Source organism: Bacillus rossius, chromosome 8 (genome assembly GCF_032445375.1).
Source record: "Bacillus rossius redtenbacheri isolate Brsri chromosome 8, Brsri_v3, whole genome shotgun sequence".
NCBI lineage: Eukaryota > Metazoa > Arthropoda > Insecta > Phasmatodea > Bacillidae > Bacillus > Bacillus rossius.
Genome location: NC_086336.1, coordinates 53,847,975 through 53,867,942, shown reverse-complemented (window position 1 = coordinate 53,867,942; position 19,968 = coordinate 53,847,975). Strand labels below are relative to the sequence as shown.

Below are 19,968 nucleotides of genomic sequence, written 5' to 3'. Positions count from 1 at the left end.
ATATGGGAAAATATGCGGCAAGTGACGGACAGATTGACCGGATGGAATGAAAATAAGACACATTCTGTGTTTTTGTGAACTGAGATGACGGAAATATTGTTCGTAAGACCAAGTTTGTAAAAGAGGCTTTGCTGTTCAGGACATGTCAACATTTGAAAGAAGAAAATAAACATCCACAGACTGTCTTTCAGGATGAATTTCAAGTAACCTGTATACATGTCATAAAGCTGCTGCAGGGATTTTGCCTTTAATTTACCAATTTGTCCTAAATTAACATATAAACTGTTTGTTTAATCGATACCAAGTCCAAATAATGTATTTTGAAAACAGTCTGTCTTTCTATATGTCTGTTTTCAATGTAGGTTAGTAACTCAGTCATAACTCAAGAACAACAACTGAAAAGCTAAATGGAACTTTTTTTATCATTATTTTTAAGCCCAACGTAACATCTAAAGTAGGTATCTAAAGTACATACAATTACCTACTATAAGTAATGCAAAAGATAAAACTTAGTTTAATATTTAATTTCTTATATTTTAATTAAAGTAGACTTTCTGTCATTCAGCTAAACAAAAATATAGTTTACAACTTTTAGATATTATGTATAAAAATTTTATGTAATAAATATTTTAAATTTTTTAAATGACATGGTATGCTTAAAAATCCTAAAGAACGGTCATAAGCACTATGGATACGGAGGTTAGTAAAGTACAAAGAATTACGAGACATTTTTATCCATTGCAGGTGCAACAAAATTTAAACATGCATAACTCAATATCATCACATTTACTAGTAAACTTAAAAAAAAAAACACGTATGTAAGAGTTAATCACATGCGCAAGTACAAAAATCCAACACAATGGCTAGTTGTAAGGTAGGTATTATGAACGCTTGAACAAAAACCCACAAAAGAAAAAATATATAACAATAATCTGAACGTGCAACAGCTCATTAGATATTAAACAACTTGTGTTCTTTCCAACGGACGATCACAATAAGCAAACTTACATTTGAAACATTCTACGAAACAAGATTTACACATTATTAGGAGACCCTGATCTTTGCTGTTATTTCCAGTAGCACGATCGCTTAGCAGTAGACAACACTGACGCAGGCCGAGTTTGTTAGCGGGGTCCAGAGTGCGAGACCCGAGCGTGGTTATGTAGTAGCTTCAACAAGTTCCCTCACATTAGCAATGCAAACAACGTGCCAAGGAAAGCGTGCAACGGGACTCACCGCAGAACGCGATGGGGGTGGGAAGCCTCTTGGTCATATCCGTCCAGCCTCCGGTACCATTAAGCACTTTGCGCAACGTTCTCTACAACGATCGACATGTGGATCACGGGACAGGTTTCCGAGCGGGACGTTGCTGACAGCAATGAGAGAGCATGTGGCATTAAATAATTTTCACTCAGAGGCAGAATTTCCCTCGAGATAAAAATATTTTAAATTAAATAACTGAGAGCAGGCTGTTGGAAACTGATTAAAATAATCAAGTACATTTTTAATTGTCGAATCATTATCTTTGTTGAGGGGGGTTTTCAGGATTTATTTTGGCTTATTGTGCATTATAGTATTAAATAAAATGACAACTCTGGAGCATTTCATAAATTTCTGTTTCTTTCATTAAGAAAATGTAGTAGAAAAAAACCTTTTATAAGTGACATTCGCAGCATTGCAACATTTTTTTTCCAAACAAATTCAACATATAGGAACAACAGCAAACAACTTCCTTGTGATCAAATTTTTTTTTTATGTTCCTCAATAAAAATTAATTGCATCGTAGATTCATAGAATTTGTATGTTCAGAACAGGCTTCAATCTGTAAATTTACATTACACACTATTAGGAGACTTCAGCAGTGTTCACCACACGAATGAGATATCAAAGGAACAGAGTGAGGTTGGAAAGAGGACGGGGCAGGTAATGACAGCAAACAAGCGAAGTGACAAGGGTAAAAGTGCACAGTCACCCCAAAAAAAAACAAAATCTGAAAATAAGGTTTTCCAGATAAACTCCTGACTACTTGCTTTGCAATGTGGTTCAACAACTGCGTTCCCGAAATACATTCCGAACAAGTATCGGACAAGTGATTGCACGTTAGGGCTCCTTTCTGGAAGGAGCGAGAAATAAATTTCGATCTGCTTTCTATGTATGAGGAACCATTGAAGCTACTTCACACCATTGATCAGTTTCGTCACACCGTTTACGGTTTCGATGGACACCGGTTAACGGAAAACCTGGGCACGCAGGGAAAAAAAAGATGTTGGTTGTCGTTGACAACGCCTGCTTACTTTGCGAGTTACTGGTGGGCGTGGGTGGCAGCGGGCGAGTGCCCATCATCCGTTTCAGACTCCCCATCTTATCCATGAAGGAAAACTCTTTCTTGTTCGACGAAGAACCCTGGCGTGCACACAGCGTCACCATGACATTGGAGCAGGGTGCGACACCAAGATTCACTTAGTACAGTAATACAAGAATTCACCGCAAAAATTTGTCTTCTGGAAGTATGCATTCATGTTAACTTAGCAAAATTTCAAACCAGTTTTCAGGTTTTTTATGTTGGAAATATTTTTCAGTGGTAAAATAATCATTCAGCTTTGGAAAACCTAACCTTGAAACAATATGTGTGTGTGATAGTTGTTATATTATGTTTCATAAATTATTTTTCAGTATGTAATTAAATTTATGTTATTTGTGTAGTCACGATGTTACATAATATTGCTGTGATGATTTAAACAATTAACTTCTTTGTAATAGTTTAGCATGTGTGTATGATGTTCTTTTTCCTTGATACTTTCATTTAAACTTTTCGCTGTGTTTTTTTTAACCTCAAATTGTTTTAGTGACAATGGTTTTTATTTTTTTTACTGTCATTTCAGAGAAATATGAGTCCAGATAAACATAATTCATGCTAAGATAAACATTCTTGATTTTTTTTTTCTCCAAACAACTATGGTCTAAATCCATGTAAACATGCAAGAGATGTTAATGAGAATTGAAACATCTTTCAGTTTATGAAGCTCTGACAAACCAAGGTTGAAGAAAGAACAACGTGAAACCACACAATCTATTTGCAATAAATTATTTTCTTAAAACTTTTTTTGCAATGTTTCCTCTTTTTTAAAATAAATGATTTTAATTCAGATTGTACCATCACGATACCTTTACTTAAAACAGTGCCAGCAAGAGACGCTAACCTGCAAACAACCTATTAACCCTAATTACCACTAATCATTGCTCAATACTTAAAAATTCACTAAGTTATCTGTTTTCAAAAATAAAACAAATTAACGAATGAACAAAATATAACAAATTTTATTTCTTTTACATACAAGTACACTTGATAAAAATTTTGATTTGATGGCTTTCATACACACTAAAACACAGATAATTTAATGGAAACAAGCTTAGAGTTTGCAACAACACAAAAAAAAATTATCACAAAATATTCACAATCAAATCACAAGTCTCAAATACAAGAATAACACAGCTCTAACTGGAATATAATGATATAGTACTGTTCTAAATTCATTCCAAAAAAAATAAGCATAAAAATCTACAATAAATATGTTTGAAACCTTTATAGAAGCACTAATGTTTTGAGAATCACAGGTGGGATATTCATCATTTTTTTTTTCTTACTCTCAGTAACAGGATTTTAAACAACCATACATCAAAATTGTGTAAGTACCACAGCCAGCTTTAAATTTTGTTTATTATAATATAACTAACTGTCCTACACTCTGTTCATTGCATATGATGCATACTGCCAATAGACATGTAGATATTAGTATTTTGTTCTGTTCCTCAGCTTCACAGAGGTTCTTTTTTGTTTAAGTATTATTTTTAAGAAATCACAAATAATGTATTACAATAATATGGTAAAATGTTTTTACGAAAAATCACTGTTACCTCAGAACACCTGTAGAGCATTTTACACATTCAATTAATAGTGGCAATATTGTTTAGAACAATAAACACACAGTAGTTATCTCTTTTTTCCAACACAATTTTTTAAAAGCATAAAATCTGACCAGGAAACCAGTGCATACATAGGACATAAATATAATTACATGCATAATGGTTATGCAGTAAATCAAGAAAATCAAATTGATGCAAGCCAAATTTTTTTACAATCCATAAAGAAATGACGGAATAATTTACTACAGAGGATCACATTATTGTATCAGGCACATGAGAAAATATCATTTCATGATTCTAATCAGCATGTTGGCATTCCAGAGAATAATTTTACTAAAACGTTAAGATGCTGGCTATGGTACTTCAGCTAGCTACAATATTGTAACATACACTATGTGACACATGACCACTGTATTATTTGAGTACATACTATTAGTATTATGCATTACCTATTAAGTTGTTATTCATAGCTCATGACTCATGAGAAACTTCACTGTCTAATATTATCAGCAAATGTTTCTTCTTCATACTATGCAGCATTTAAAATTTTTGTTATACATAATATTAAAGTTTTTTTTTCTTTATGTACATGACATTTAAAACATTGACTAACATTAATATACTAACATTCACTTTCATGTAACAAGAGACATAAAATTTAAATACAATATTAATGAAACCAATACAAAATTTATTAAATTAGTTCTGATGAAAAATGTACCCAAAAACAAAAACATTAGCGATATGTATTGTGTGATTTTTAGGATGCTAGTCAGTTACATATGTCTGTTTGCTCCTTAATCTATGTAAAGTATTATTTGACATTTAATTTTGTCTTTAAATGTGAACTAATGGTCAGGTTATTCTAACTTGTAGATGCAATAACAATACAGTATTTAAGTGAAAACTGTGAAATGTTGAATGTAAAGATTTTTTTAAAAGCACTGTTAGAAAAAAAAATGACACCTATTAGTCTAAGAGAACAAGATGTCTCCTCTTGCAATGAAAATTAAAATATGAAAAATTCCTAACTACCACACGTAAATTTCACAAGGTCAGCGTTTGCCATTCACATTAGATAAATATGCACTTAGCAAAAACATTTAGGTCAATATTTCAAACCTACAAAGTTTAAGGTCACATTCGCCTTCAACTAAAGCAAAAAATAAAAAAAAACTTTAAAAACAATAAAGTTATCTTAAATTACTTCTTCTGATGACATTGTTTGACTGAAACAGTTTTAGAGCGATGTGTGCAAACTAAGCGTCCTGTAGGAATGATGGAACTTGATTGGGACGAAAAATGTCCTGAATGTTCTTCGCTGCGTATGTAATTATCGTGCTAAATATATTAAAATTTTTGGATAAGTTTTTAGGTGATACTGTAGTAAATTACGTAACAGACGGACAGAAATTAAAAAAAAAAAAGTGTTGTTTCGGCCTCTGCATTACTTCTTATCAAATCCATCATTATTTAGAAACTATATTCCACGTACACGTCGTAAGTTTCCTAGTGAGGAAGCGCTGTATGCCATTATCAGGGGCGCAACAACTAAATTTCAAAGGGGGGGGGGGGGCAATATACCTTTTTATAAAGAATCGATCCCCCCCCCCCCCCCCTAATGAAGCGGTGGGGTCCGGGGGTACCCTCCCCCGGGAAAATTTGTATTTCCATTTGGAAAATGGTGCTATTTAAAAGCAGTTTTATTATCTTAAAAAATTGATTACACAACACTTTCTTTGCTCCCGTTTGCCCCCACTTCAAGGTTTCAGAGGGAGGGGGGGGGGCAAAATACCCTTGCTCACCTCCCCCCTGTTGTGCCCTTGCCATTATTGCTGTGCGTGGAAAGTAGATAAAAAGTATTTAAAAATGAAACTGTAATCCTCTGAACCAGTGGCGTAGCCAGGATTTATGTATTGGGGGGGTGTTAAGAAGCATGGCTGCCCCCTCTCCCCGTATTAAAGCAGGGAGGGGGGGGGGTCCGGGGGGTCCTCCCCCGGGGAAAATTTTGGATTCTAAGGTGTAAAATAGTGCTATTTGAGCAGTTTTCGGTACTTAAAATTTAAAATATCGTAATGGTAAAAATTTTTTTTATTAATTTTTAATATGAAATGTGTTCGAGTGATGAATAAGAAATTTGATTAAAAATTTGGTGCTAAGGGGGGAGGGGGGGGGGGTGGGAGGGGTTTGAACCCCTAAGACCGCCCCCCCTGGCTAAGCCTAAGCCTCTGCTCTGAACGCAGTCTGCACTCAAGTAATACAGCGGCCAGCGTGCCGGTGAGCGCCTCGGCGGGGCTAGGAGACGGTGCAGCTGTGCTTCTTTACCTGCGGTCCGAGCTGCGGGCTGGCCGACCCCGGGCGGGAGCCGCTGGCCGCGCGCTTGTTCCTGCGCGGCGGGGGGACGGGCCCGCGCGTCGCCTCCCCCTTGGGCGGCAGCGGCGGCCGCAGCGACCGGGACCCGCCGGCGTCCAGCGCCTGCGCACGCGACACACACACCTTTCTGCCTGGCGTCGCATAACGCTGGCCGATTGGATCTACAGCCAGCAGGCTTTAGAATTACGAAACTGAAAAATAAGGAAGTGCTAATCATGTACCATAAAATTAATAGTATTCTGAAGATTTGATATTGAAGGAAAAATATTCTAAGAAAAATTTCCCCAGGAATGAGAATTCAAACATTCAAATACTGACACCAGTTTAGTTCAGTTGAAAGAAATTTTTGTGTTTGCACCGGTTGAAGTGCTCTCAATAAAAAAAATATATATAAATAAATATATATTTAATATATATAATCCTTCAAAAATAGTCACTGTGTAACATGGGCCCCATGGAGGGGGTGAGGCCAATGCCCCCCCCCCCCCCCTTTTTTTTTAACTCAAGGAGAAAGGGAAAAAATTTAATGTAGTCAGATGTTTTTCTTTCAAGAAAATGATTTAAAATTTGATTTTATGTAGAAGTCGTTCAAAACTAAAAATATTTTTATACAGCGGTTTTTAAATATATACTTCATATTTGACATAAATTTCCAAAAGGAATAGGTATGAATGTCTCGGGTTGGTGTCACTTCGGCTGAAGATTCCACACAGCTTGTTCGGCAAGAAGAAAAGAAATTTACAGTTTGCATTTTTTAGATAAATATTAGTGTAAAATCCATAAACTGACCTATGCATAATAACTTTGTTTTCCGTATTAAAGTATAACGACTTTGCTACTGCATGTGTGTTGCTAAATATTCCCTGGTTTCAATGAAGTGCTATTCTTTTTTTTATAGAGTATGAACTACAGTGGCCTAGTATTTTAGTAACAGGACAAAGTTTTTAACAGGGTCGGAAATTGGAACTTTTTCATGGCTAATTACAAGTCGCCATTCGTCTTCCAAATTATTAAAAACATTCCATACCCCCAGGTCTCTCCTCCTCCCCTTCCCATTTACAAACTATCATATGGGTGCTCTTTCTGTGTAACCTTATGTAGCTAAGTTGCTGTAATTTTTTTATTATTATGTATTACAGTATACTCCCGATTATCCGCGAAATTAAGTGGCAGGGCCACCGCGGATAGTGAATATCACGGATAATCTGCAAAAGAGCTGAAAATGGGAAACAAAAAAGGAAACATTAATTTAAACTTAAAAATCTAAAAATTTATTTACAGTAAAAGTTACAATTAACAGTAAAAATTATTAAATGTTACTAAAATTTTAGTATTTTACTGAATAAATAACATACTATACATTTCAGTGATGTAAACATAAAAGTGCTCGGTACTTACTTCGTAACAAGGATACAGTACATACTGTACGTACCCAGAGGCTTCATTAGACACTAAAAAAGCACAACTCTTTAAATTTACAACTTTTTGAAAAAATCAGTCACTTGTTTATGTTTCTTGCTTTGGAAACATCTTTTCTTAATTCTTGAATGAATTTCCGCAACATAGGTTTTTCAGCCAACTGCGCATCTAAATAGTGAAGCAGTCCGACGATGTGTTGCAAAGCCGCTTCGTGAGTCATCTGCGCCTTCGCACTTGGCTCGCCTGTGGCATTTTACTGTATACTGCACACAATACACTCGTCTGTAGAGTTCAAATTTGCTCACTTGTAATAAAATACAGATTTACATATGTGCTGTATTTTTTCGTAGCATGCGCGGATAATAGGGAGTTTACTGTATTACTTAATCCCGGAAGGGAAGGATCCGGACCCCCCGGAGAGCTGTCCCCGGGATACGCCCCTGCACTGTGGCGCGTGTGCTTCACCTTCCTGGCGTGGGTCTGCCTCTTGGGGTGCCGGTGGTACATGTCGTCACAGGAGAGACAGAACACTTGGTTGGCGCACTTCTCGCACCGCACGGTGGGCGTGGAGGAACCGCACAGGTCACAGTGCTTGCCGTCCCCGCGCTTTCCTGCGCCTGCGCAGACGTAGAAGGGTGGAGGGGGAGACTCACGGGAAGCCCAAGATGTCCATCAAGTTCTGTCCCTGCCCGAACACACCCCGAATATTCACCTTCGGCCAACCTCGTGTTTATTTACTATGTATATTTATATTTCTCCGTTTATTTTAATGTAGCTACACTAACCTAACTAACCGTCATAGTGTTTTAAAGTGTTTTTTAATGTAGCTAACCTAAGAGACCACTTTTAATATTTGAATTCATTTTTTCCTGCGCAAAAATAAAACAAATCCCGAGGTTGGCCGAAGGTGAATACTCGGGCGTGTTCGGGCAGGGACAGAACTTGATGGACATCTTAGGCTTCTCGGGACTCACACTTCATTTCATTTATTGAAGTGGAACTTCTTCGCTGAGGGGTCTACAATTTTCAAGCGCTATGAAAATTCCGATCACATGAGGTACATTGTTGGAGAACCGGTAGAGGAGGAGAGTGCTTTAACAGCAACGCCACACCAACGCATGCACTAGCGGTCGAATGGAAGATGGCAAAGGGGAAGGGGGATAGGTATGTAGAATAGCATGCTATATGCTGGTTGTATCGGTTGGAAGGGGAGACAGGAGGGGAATTCTCATAACATTGCTTGTGTTTGTATACTCCTCAGTTTTTGTAATGGCTAACGATTGGCGCTATCATATTTAGTTTATTTTAATAATTATTGATTCGTGCACAAATTCATAAATAACTACTTTCCACAGGAATAAATAAATTTTTGATGCTGCTACGCTCCCTTGCCGTCTCCCCATTTGACCGCTGGCGCATGCGTTGGAGTGGCATCGCTGCAGATGCAATCTCCTCCTCTCTCGGTTCTCCCCATCATGTACCTCACTATTCCCCTCATGCGATCTGAATTTTCATAACTCTCGAAAATTGTAGCCCCTTCAGCAAAGAAATTTCACTACTAAATTTTGGTTATGGTACAGTGTTACACCACAAACACATTCAACTACACACTTTATTTAAACATTCTACGTTAAAATACAATTCGATGTACCATACGAAAAATTTCTCCCAGGGACAAAATTCCTTATCACATACCCAGTTTACATCAAAGCTTTATAATGCATACCTTCAAAATTAATAAAAAAAAATTGGTAATTGTACAGTTTAAAATCACATACACTACTTTGTTTTAATTTTTTACATTAAAAAAACAATTGCATATATAACACAGAACAATTGCTCCCTGTAAGAATGTTAGTGAAAATTTTATATTTATTTTCAAAATCAAATATAGTTTGGTAGTTATACTTACATCTTTGAATCACAAACACATCCAAATCCTTATTTACTAATGTGAACATCTTAGTTCTTTGTATTCAGCATTTGGTGAGAGTAATTTAGTGAATGTGATGGAATTTGCATGTGTAACAAGCACGGTGTTGCCATCTGTGTAGGATGGTGTGAAACCAAAGTTTACAAAGCCAAAGGGAAACTTTATAGTATAACAGTTTAGTGAATTTTCACAAGATAGGCAATATTTTAATAACATTCCTCGTCGAAAATAAGGTTCAAAGCCGGGTTTTATAGTATTTTTTTTAAAGTATTTTCCGCTTTTATCGGAGCTTTACCATTATATAGTTTAAAATTTTGGTTAAAATTTTCGAATGATTCAATAGTCAAAGAAGCTGCTCCAGCAACAAATTCCAGCAGGTCAAGAATTCCATGTTAAATTTTTTTGTCCGAGCTTCGTATTAAATGTGTATTTGCATCATGAGTACACGTGAATTTGCTCGTTACCTCCTAATTACACGATAAACACTGATGAAAAGTTTTGCTGACTTTAAACAATGAACTTCCGTTCGATGAAAGTGTAGACTCACCATTTTCTTTCAATTATTTCCTTACTCTTCCAAATGCTTCTGCAAGCATAAACTTTGGAGATTTCCAAATACACTTCTAACCAGGAAAATGGCACGAACTCCAATACTTGCACAAGTTTCCTTGCAGACAGCACACACGGCAGACTTCCTGGTCAAATTCATGACACAACTCGAGTCCTCACAGCCGTGTTCAGGGTCACTTTGCTAGGTTAATACTCCCGCACCGTTCCGATTGTATCGCTGCCGCTGAGCCACTGCTTACTCGCACCCACAGGTAAATGTCCATCAGCACTAAACTGGCAGAGTAACTTTTACTATAAATACCTATTTAACTGAATAAGAAAATGTTGGGAGGCAGATGAACTGAATTATTTGTCCATTCACGCAAGTATATAAGACCAATTTTATTGATTAGTCCATATTTATGTTTACTTAAATATTTAATTTAGTATGTTAAACTTTTATCTCATCAATAGTTGCATGGAGCTACTAAGGTTCTGTATTTGAAACCTGTAATTTGTAAATAATATTCCAAGGCCAATATCTGACCACTTTCATTTTTTGCAACAACAACCTTTCTTTGTGCGATAGACCCTCCCGAAAAGTCATCCTGAAGCCGCCATTGATACATACACACATATACACACATACATATATATATACACATGTATATAAATATATATACACATATATTTAAAAACTGATATGTTTCTCTTATTATAGGCCTAGGTAGGTACAAGTTGTGATGTATTCAAAATTCACCGTCTAAAAATATTTGGAAAATGTGGTGGCGACATGAAGTGTTGTCAGGAAGGGTGTGCTCACCTGGGGCGGCCGGCTTGGGCGGCGGCGGAGTGTTGCAGTACTGCTGCCCGGGGAACTCGATGACCTCGTAGTCGGGGTCCAGCGGCGGCGGCTCCGTCTGGGGCAGTGGGGGCGGCGCCGCGTTCTCGTCCTTCTGCTGCTGCTGGCGGGCGTTGCACGCTTGCTGGGGGCCACACACACAGTGTTGCCAACTCCAATCAATCCGAGTCACTAGGCTCAATATCGAAAGTCGCTGGAAAGCCGCTAAAACTGGGTCTTACCAGGGACGGATCCAGGATTTCGGTCTGGGAGGGGGCACGAAAGGCCAGTGGCGGTCTGAAAAGGAGGGGAAGGGACGTGATAAAAAATTAATAAAGATTTGTTGGTAATTAAATTATAATTAAAAAAACGCATCGTGTGTAACAACAAATATATAACAAAATGCTAACAAATAATTAATTATATTATCATTACTGTAACAATCATAAATTGTTGTTTAAATCACACATTTGTAACAAGAAGTAACAAGAATTTAAATCAGATTAAAAAATATGTGTAAGTTATTCATCGTCGTCACTTAATGAATCAAATAATTATTTGGACTCATGCTCATTTGACACAGCCGTAGTTGAAGTAGAGGGTTAAACGTCGCTCAACAGTTGGTGTTGCAGTTCATCGGTTTTTGTTGCATCCACAGTTAGTACTTTCGTACTAGATCTAGTACTTTTATAAGTTTTTTAGTGGTCTAGTACATTTACGTTCAGATCTAGAACCTTTTTCTTTAATATAATAATATTGCAGTAACTCCAATATGTTGTATTATCAACCGTAATTATTTTTAAAAACTATGGAATGTATGTGTGTGCGGTGTGATATTTAAGTTCGAGCATTGCAATGTCATAATAACTTCCTAAATTGTTAAAACCATAACAAATTATAATTTAGTACTTTTTTTTCAATCTAGTGCCTTTTTCTCGCCTATTTTTTTTTTTTCCTTGTGGACACCCTGTTGTTGCAAAAGAAGAACTTTTCTTCGTTCCACTGAGGTACAGCACTTCCGATGGTATTTCAAAAGATGCACAAACCTATTTCATATTCTCAACTGATCTCTTAACAAATCAACGCATCATTGTTTTTAACGACTATCTATTGCGTTATCTACTCTTTAGAATTTGAAGTTTAATTTTTTTTTTTTTTCAAGTTGACAAAAAACGAATCCATTTTCTAAAACTGTTTTGATTTGTACTTAAAAAGTCGTCAGATAAGTCGCTAAATTATTTTTGACGTCAAAACTTTTTTTGTCGCTATGACATTTCTAGCGACAAAGGCGCTAAATTGGCAACACTGGCCACACAGCAGGGACCGTCCGGTTTCAAACACTGCGCTCATAACTCATTGGCATAGATCTCCGCTACGAATCACTACTGATCAGTTGCACAATATCGCATCCTCGTTTCCAATGATCTTACCCCAAGAAAGATCTAAGGATCATTACTCTGAACGCTGCGTCAATATTTACTGGTACTACATGATCTTTGTTCGCGTGAAACGAACTTCGTACGTTTCCAATTCGCGACAACAGGCAGCAGCAGTGTCGAAGAAATGTTAGGTGAATTTCTATTGATGGGCTGGAACGATTTGTGTCACTACAATCATTGCTACAATCGATGGTGATACTGCAAGCAAATGGTTAATGCTATAGTCGGAAATATGAATAGGTTTTGGCTAAAAAAAAAAAAAAAAAAAAAAAAAAAACAACCAAGGATTTAAAACATTTAAAATTAGGTATTTCACGCTCGACACTATTTGAAGGAATTCTACGTTAAATTTCGTTTTCGATTTTCGTTTTATAAGTGTGTATTTTCAACACGAGAACACATGGATTTGCTCGTAACATTATTTTTTATTTTTGTAATATATAGCTTTACCTACTCTTGTGAACAGTGACGTAATTAAAAACGGAAACATCATCATGCCAAAGCCGAAGGCAACGGATGCTGTTTAAAGGATAGTGTGTTCGGGTGGTTGAACGGTGCAAAATATCACTTCCTTGACCTAAAGATAGCCTGTGGGTGGGTAGGAGAGGAGTAGGAGAAGACTACACAGTACACACACAGAGTGAGAGAGATACGTATTCTATGGCCACAAGCTGCAGAGGCACTATGCTCAATCCGAATATATTGCCTCGTGTGATCTGATGAATCTTCGCGAGTGAACTGTGAAGTATCATGCTAAGAAAAATCTTGCGCACATTTAAGTTTTTTTTTTTATTCAAGCTACAATGTGATCTGGGATAAAAAGTAAAAAAAAAAAAAAAAAAAAAACACGAATGCTGATGCAAAATTTTCGTTTGTAAGTTGTTGCAAATTTGTCAAAGCATTATAGTACTATTTACATGTTTATGTACAAATAAAACATAGAAAATTATCAGATTCTAACCTACTAAACCAATAAGTAAAATTTGAATTGAGTGCCCCGTTAAAAAAAATATAATAAGACATGAGTAAACCCAAATACAGGATAATTCAACTACTTATATATTTTCAAACGAAATTTTTTTTCTCTTGCAGTCACCCAATTTGTCATATTGTGTGTGTGTGTGTGTATACACACACACACACACACACACACACACACACAATGAAGTTACATGCAAATGAAACAACTATCATTTTTTTTTTCTCAAAGCTTAGACAAAAAAACTGCATGAGCCAGATGGATGGTGGTTTCATAATGTTTTAAAGCCCAAACCATAACCTGACAACAGCTCTGAAGAAGCTTCTTACCAAAGGCAATTCGGGTTCTATTCTCGGCAGAGTCGGGTTTTCTCCGGGTGTTCCCGTTTCACCAACCAATAACGCGTTCCGTTGCTGCTTCAGCTCCCCGTTCCACCCGTTATCTGTCGCGAGAAGGTGTCAGTTTGCAACAGCTTGTGAGTGCTGTATTTAAATAATCAATTCAACTGTACGGACGGACGAGACGGATCATTTTGAGCCCAGCTTAAGTCAAATATTTCAAGTTCGATTCTCGGATAAATTCTGTGGTTCTTTTTCTTCCTTCAACTCGTAGAAATTTTGGGTCCGTGATGTTGGCAGGAAGCCTCGACGACTCTATGTTCCCGAAGGCTGCCGCGGCCTTGCTGATCTACCACACAGATAATTATAGAGACCGTGAGCACGGCAGTGGCGTCTCGTCAGGGCAAGCAAGGCAAGCAGTGCTTGCCCAGGCAGTTTCCAGACATTGTATTTTTTAAATAAATATTTTATTCAGAATAGTATTTTACTTTGGCTCGTGCAGTTAGGTGTATGTATTTTTTACACTATCTTCTTGGGACCCAATACTGTGCGCTGTGCGCTATAAAAAAAGAACTCGTTGACACAAAAACATGCTGTTTTAGAAGCGTTGCTAGGTTTAGAAGCGCTGGCAGGACCGCTTTCAGCAGGAAGGCTGCCGCAGTAGTTTCCTTTCGGAAGGGGGGTGGCATGGTACAAAGGTTCAGGGAGGGGATTGGCTGGAAAAATACGCGGTAGAAGCTACGAAGGTAACGCTTTCTTGCCGAACTGGAGCGAACATGGCCGAAGCAGACTGTGGAATTTTTCCGCCGACTGCTTCGGCTATGTCCGCCACAGTTCGGCAGGGCAGGTGGCGATGTCGCGTTTCAGTCGGCGGTCGTCTCTCGGGGCGCGCGCATCTCTCCCGCGGGCTGTTGGCTGGCAGTGCGTGGGGGATTTGTGGGCGTACGATGATACTACACTCCCACTTAGTATATAAGTAATGTAGAGTAGGTATTTTACTATCAGAATAATGTAAGTCAATCATTATTTTTCAAAAATAATGTATTTAAAAAAAATGTCAATTTTTCTACCTGTGGAATAGTCAATGTTCAGTTAAGAAAACTACTTAAATAGCACCATTTTGTACCTTGAAATCCATATTTTCCCGGCGGAGGGCCCCCAGACCCCCCCCCCCCCCCCAACCTCATCATGTTTTGGTGTGAACGGAGTTATTGCTTCCCCTCATGTAAACCTCACGCCTCGCCACTGGAGCACGGGAATGACGTCTACAGTTGCCGTGTTCTGAACACGGCTCCCTCGGCCTGACTTTGCGCCAGCTGCGCGACAGCAGCGGGAAGCCTATGATGTACATTCTGTATTGCACAGACCCGAACAAGCCCGAATATCTACCTTCGGCCAATTCCTAAACAACCATTAAAATGATTTGACAGTATTTTTTAATGTAGCTATACTAACCTAACATAACCAACCATCCACAATTTTGTAAAGTAATAAAAAATTATCCCGTAGTTGGCCGAAGGTAGATATTCGGGCTTCTTCGGGTCTGCGCAATACAGAATGTACATCATAGGCTTATCGACAGCTGCAGCGCTCTCCCGAGTCCCGACCATAGAACAAGGAGGGCGGTAGAGAGGTGCCACTCTTACAGTGGGAGACACGTAACGCTATCTTTTGGGTGGGCTCGTAACTACTAGCAAAAAAATGGGTACGTGTACTTATGTAACCGTATTAGAAGTTATTACTTACTTGGCGAAATAAAAAAAAAACTAACTTTACTTTTGCATGCAAATAATTAATATAAATAAAATAAAAGAAATGGAGTGACTTTATTAATACGTTTGGTCAAGTATAAAATCAAATAAATTCTCAATATTTAATATTATTAGAACATGTTTGTACCTAATATTAATTACCGGTATTTAATGAACAGACATAAATTTTAATTTATATAGAAATTAAATAAATATGGTGAATGTATGTTCTAATTTATTGATTTGAATTATTCATCAAATAATGTAATAATTAATAATTTATAAAGGGAATAAATAATACGAACGGGAGCAAAACCTCACAAACTCCCCCATGAAAACGGCTAAGAGACTACTAAACCTTCCACCGACACTCCCTGTGGGAGCTTACAGAAACCTGAAATCGTTATACAACCGGAAACATAACCTCACTTATATAAATACACTTGAAAATACAAACGTAATTTATTCGCATTATAATAACGCTGAAATAATGCTTATAGTTCTTCTTATTCATTTAACAACCCTTTTGTCTGAGGGCTGTTCCATGTCCTCCTCCCCCTCCTTCTTCACCAAAATTACCCACAGACCAAACGGTAAGGCCCCTCTGCAAAATATTACGGCCCCGCAAACTTTACATTGTACATTTTTTTTTTTGTTGGTACCTACTTTTTCAAGATTAGTCCTTGGAAACTCAAATGCCAACGACATCACTTGTAAAATTGCAAGGCGCAGAGCTTTGTACCATTGCAATTTTACACAGCTGTGCCTTGCAGTTTTACAAGTGATATCGTTGGCAACCTTGTAAACAGTACAAAATATTTTTACATTGGTAATGCCGCCACTGGATCGCCATGTAAAGTTATTCGATTACTGAATTTTTCATGTTTTTTTTTATTATCTAGTACAATTTATATGGATATCGCACTATTTGAGCATTGCAACTTGTGTTCTGTAATAGATTTCGTCACTACAGTATGTTATTTGCTATCTACTATTTGTGAAAAGTGAAACAAGTATTATTTACTAAATTTTTTTCCTGGCAAATTACATCGTTGTACAATTGCTTACTGTACAGAGCTTGTCGAAACTAATATTTTAAAGGTTAATGTTACCTTATCCACAAAATGGAACTGGGAGAGAGAGAGAGAGAGAGAGAGAGAGAGACCGGTGCCCTTCATCTTATCAGGAAAAAAAACAGTAGGTACCAGATATGAAAGTTAGGGACTTATGTCCTTAAATATAGAACACTATTGACAAAACCCTGCTTATGAAACAAGGGCATAGAATATCCAATATATAGTCAACATATTGATGATACCAATCTGATAAACATAATTCAAAATTATTAACTTAAAACAATTAAATATTATTAGAAAACTAAATTCATTCCTTTTAAATAAACATTTCAGTTCAAGTGAAATGCAATGCTTGGGGCATTAAAAAGGTCTTGGTTAAATATTCTGAAAGTAATTTCAACTTAGTCACCAAAAACATTCTTCACCTGGATTACTTCGAAATTGGATAACTACAAACTCTAGGTAACCTAGAAATCTCATACCTCCTTCCCAATAAAATTTAATTAAAAATCTAAACAATGACATGTAGCTGTAAAAACAATTTTCGTGACTCTTTAAAATGTATGAAAATGGACTAACGAAATAATCAAGCCAGTGAACTGAGCTATGTATTTAATAATATTATAGCAATTAGTTAGCCCTACACAAAGAAAATGTATCAATACATGTTTGCTTGAAGATAAATTTGTATAATCCAGTAATCTGTTATTAAAAAAAAAAGTGAATATTTTCCAGTGAAGTGGTTTGAATCACGTCAATAATTGCCCATTAAATGTCACAAATTCGCGCTCTGAAGCGCGATAGCAATAATATTGGAACCTAGGAAGGAGACTACGTATTATCAAGAATGTATTGTCTGGTTTCTTTCGTATTTTAAGCCACGCTGCAGTAATCCCTGCATCAAACAGCTCACAAAAAAAAAAGACATGGTTTACGGAAACAACACTCACTTACACGGTCCTGCTACTTATTTACTTTAACAGCGCGCAAAACTATCTCGGGCACTATACAGTTACCAAGCAGTAAGGACACACCTACACTTGAAAAAGGGGACACCTAGATTTTAAAGTTCCATTGATTGCACAATTTCGATGCATCAAGGCTACTCATCAGCAAAACCGTGACGCCAATCTTCAGCTTCATTTTGTGAGAAGGCAGGAAACTCCTAGGCAAGACGTGACGGACGCACCAAACGATAGCGCGTTACAAATTCAAAGCAACGCCATCTATTGACGAAGTTCTAAACTAAACTGTTATTAGCGCCTTTAGTCTGCTAGCAGCCGCGAACTTCACTAAGCGGATGTGTTTCGCCAAGGTGAATGATAGGAAGTTGCCAGACCTTACTATATGACCGTATGGCGGAAATAGAGAAATGACACAAACACACTGTTTGCGTGTCTACGACCTACTCCTATGATTTTCTATTATAAAACTGAATTTTCCTCTTTTTTTCGCTCACTTAAGGACATAATTTCATAATTATACGCAGTATATGTCACTATCTGGACCATAAACTATCTACGTACGTGCAACAAATCGTGTCGATTCGTTGCTCCATCGCTACGTGAAAGAAGGTCAACAAAATCACCGCATTCATAATATTAGTATGGATTATCTTGAAATTGCCTCAAATGTCACAGCATTAGTAAATTATGATTGGCCCTATTTAAAAAAAAAAATTGCGTTCGATAAATTTATCATAACAATCGATCACTGCTTCTATGAGAAGGTATTATTGTCGTCGAAGGTACATCTCTCTTTTCCCGTCAGATTTTTTTTTTTTTTTTCGTGGCTCCACTGCAGAACTAAGTTTAGACTTGCTTGTTTTTTTTATGATCCAGGTTTAGAACGCTCAGACGTGTGAGCTTGTGGCGTGTGGCAGGCCTCGCTGGAAAGGTCACGATCTGACAACGCCCTTCCGGAATATGTCTTTCTGGACCGTGCCAGAGATAGCACGGACCCGAAACCAACGCCAACGGTTGCTCATACGATCCTTAATTATTTTGCTACTAATATTTCGTGTTTTTGAACATAAATTTTAATGAATTCATAATACAACCATATTTAACTGTCCGTAAAATGTATTTTTCTTCTTCAAATAAACAATACTCTATTTGATTTTTTTAATGAACTTACCTAGCTAATGCCCGGCATGTGTTTTTAAGCCTCTTTCAATTGTTTTGTAACTTTTTTGAACTATATATGTCCCTATACATCTCATTAAATTTCTCTCTATGTATAAACATCTCTATATATCTCCATATTACTCTATCTTTCCCTATATCTCTGTTCATCCCTCTATACATCAATATATATATACACCTCGCTCTATCTCTTCAAGTTTATATCTTCCTATCTAAATTTTTACAAAACAGAATACGAACTCACAAACATAAATTTACATTTAACTATATTTATTTCTATCTTCATACCTGCCGCAGGTGTGAAATAGGTATATAAAAACACGCGCATATTTGAATGCAACTTTGTGTCAACATTTCAAAGCAATCGATGAAGAACTTTCGGAGAATTAAAATTTTGAACGAACGAACATTAAAATTTTTATTTATATAGATGTCAAATGTTTATGTGAGTCCTAGCATATAATTAAAGCACGGAATCGTGTGGTATATAGTTTTGAATTAACCATTTGTATGTAGCCTTCGGTTTCAAACACTTTATTTGACGTGTAACATTAATAAATCGATAAATATTAGGTTTTTCTCAAACCCATGAAAAACTAACGTTTCTGTGGAGTTTAGAAACAGTATTATTATTGATTAATTAATTATATACTAAAAATAGTTTGAAGACAAAAGCTAAATTCAAACGGTTAACCAAAAGCTGTATAATACACGAATCCATGCTTTCGGTAACATGCTAGGACTGACATAATAATTTGCCTTTAGGAAAAATCATAATTTCTAGTTTAGTATAAAAAAATCCTTTTATAAACAATTAAATATGGTTATATAATGAATTTAATAAAAAATCATGGGCAAAAATACGAAATATTGGAAGCAAAATAATTTAATTACTACCTCATTAATATCCGTAGTCATGTCCTGAGTCTCATTAGATCTCATTTCTACAGGCTGGAGATATTGTTTCGTTTTAAATAACGGGAAAGTGCTGGGTACAGCGGAGAAATTGTGGCTTGTATTACTCGTGACGATTTGATCGCAAGATTAAACCATCACCTGAAAACCACTCAATACAGTGGGCAGTTAAATGTTCAAAACACAGGCACTGCAGCATGTATTTGTGCACGTAATTTTTCAGCTTGGCACCTCCAAGCATGTTGAGCTAGAGAAAGTCAACAATACTTATCGATTTTCTTATTAAA

General features: G+C 36.8%; 1 protein-coding gene across 1 annotated transcript in view; it reads right to left on the bottom strand.

The window, feature by feature from the left end:
- LOC134534957 (E3 ubiquitin-protein ligase lubel) overlaps positions 1 to 19,968 on the bottom strand; it is a 90,754-nt gene that overhangs the window by 39,949 nt on the left and 30,837 nt on the right. Inside the window, 4 exon segments of the mRNA XM_063373711.1 lie at positions 2,295 to 2,403; positions 6,250 to 6,399; positions 8,182 to 8,333; positions 11,022 to 11,184. Coding sequence (XP_063229781.1) covers positions 2,295 to 2,403; positions 6,250 to 6,399; positions 8,182 to 8,333; positions 11,022 to 11,184 — 574 coding nt within the window.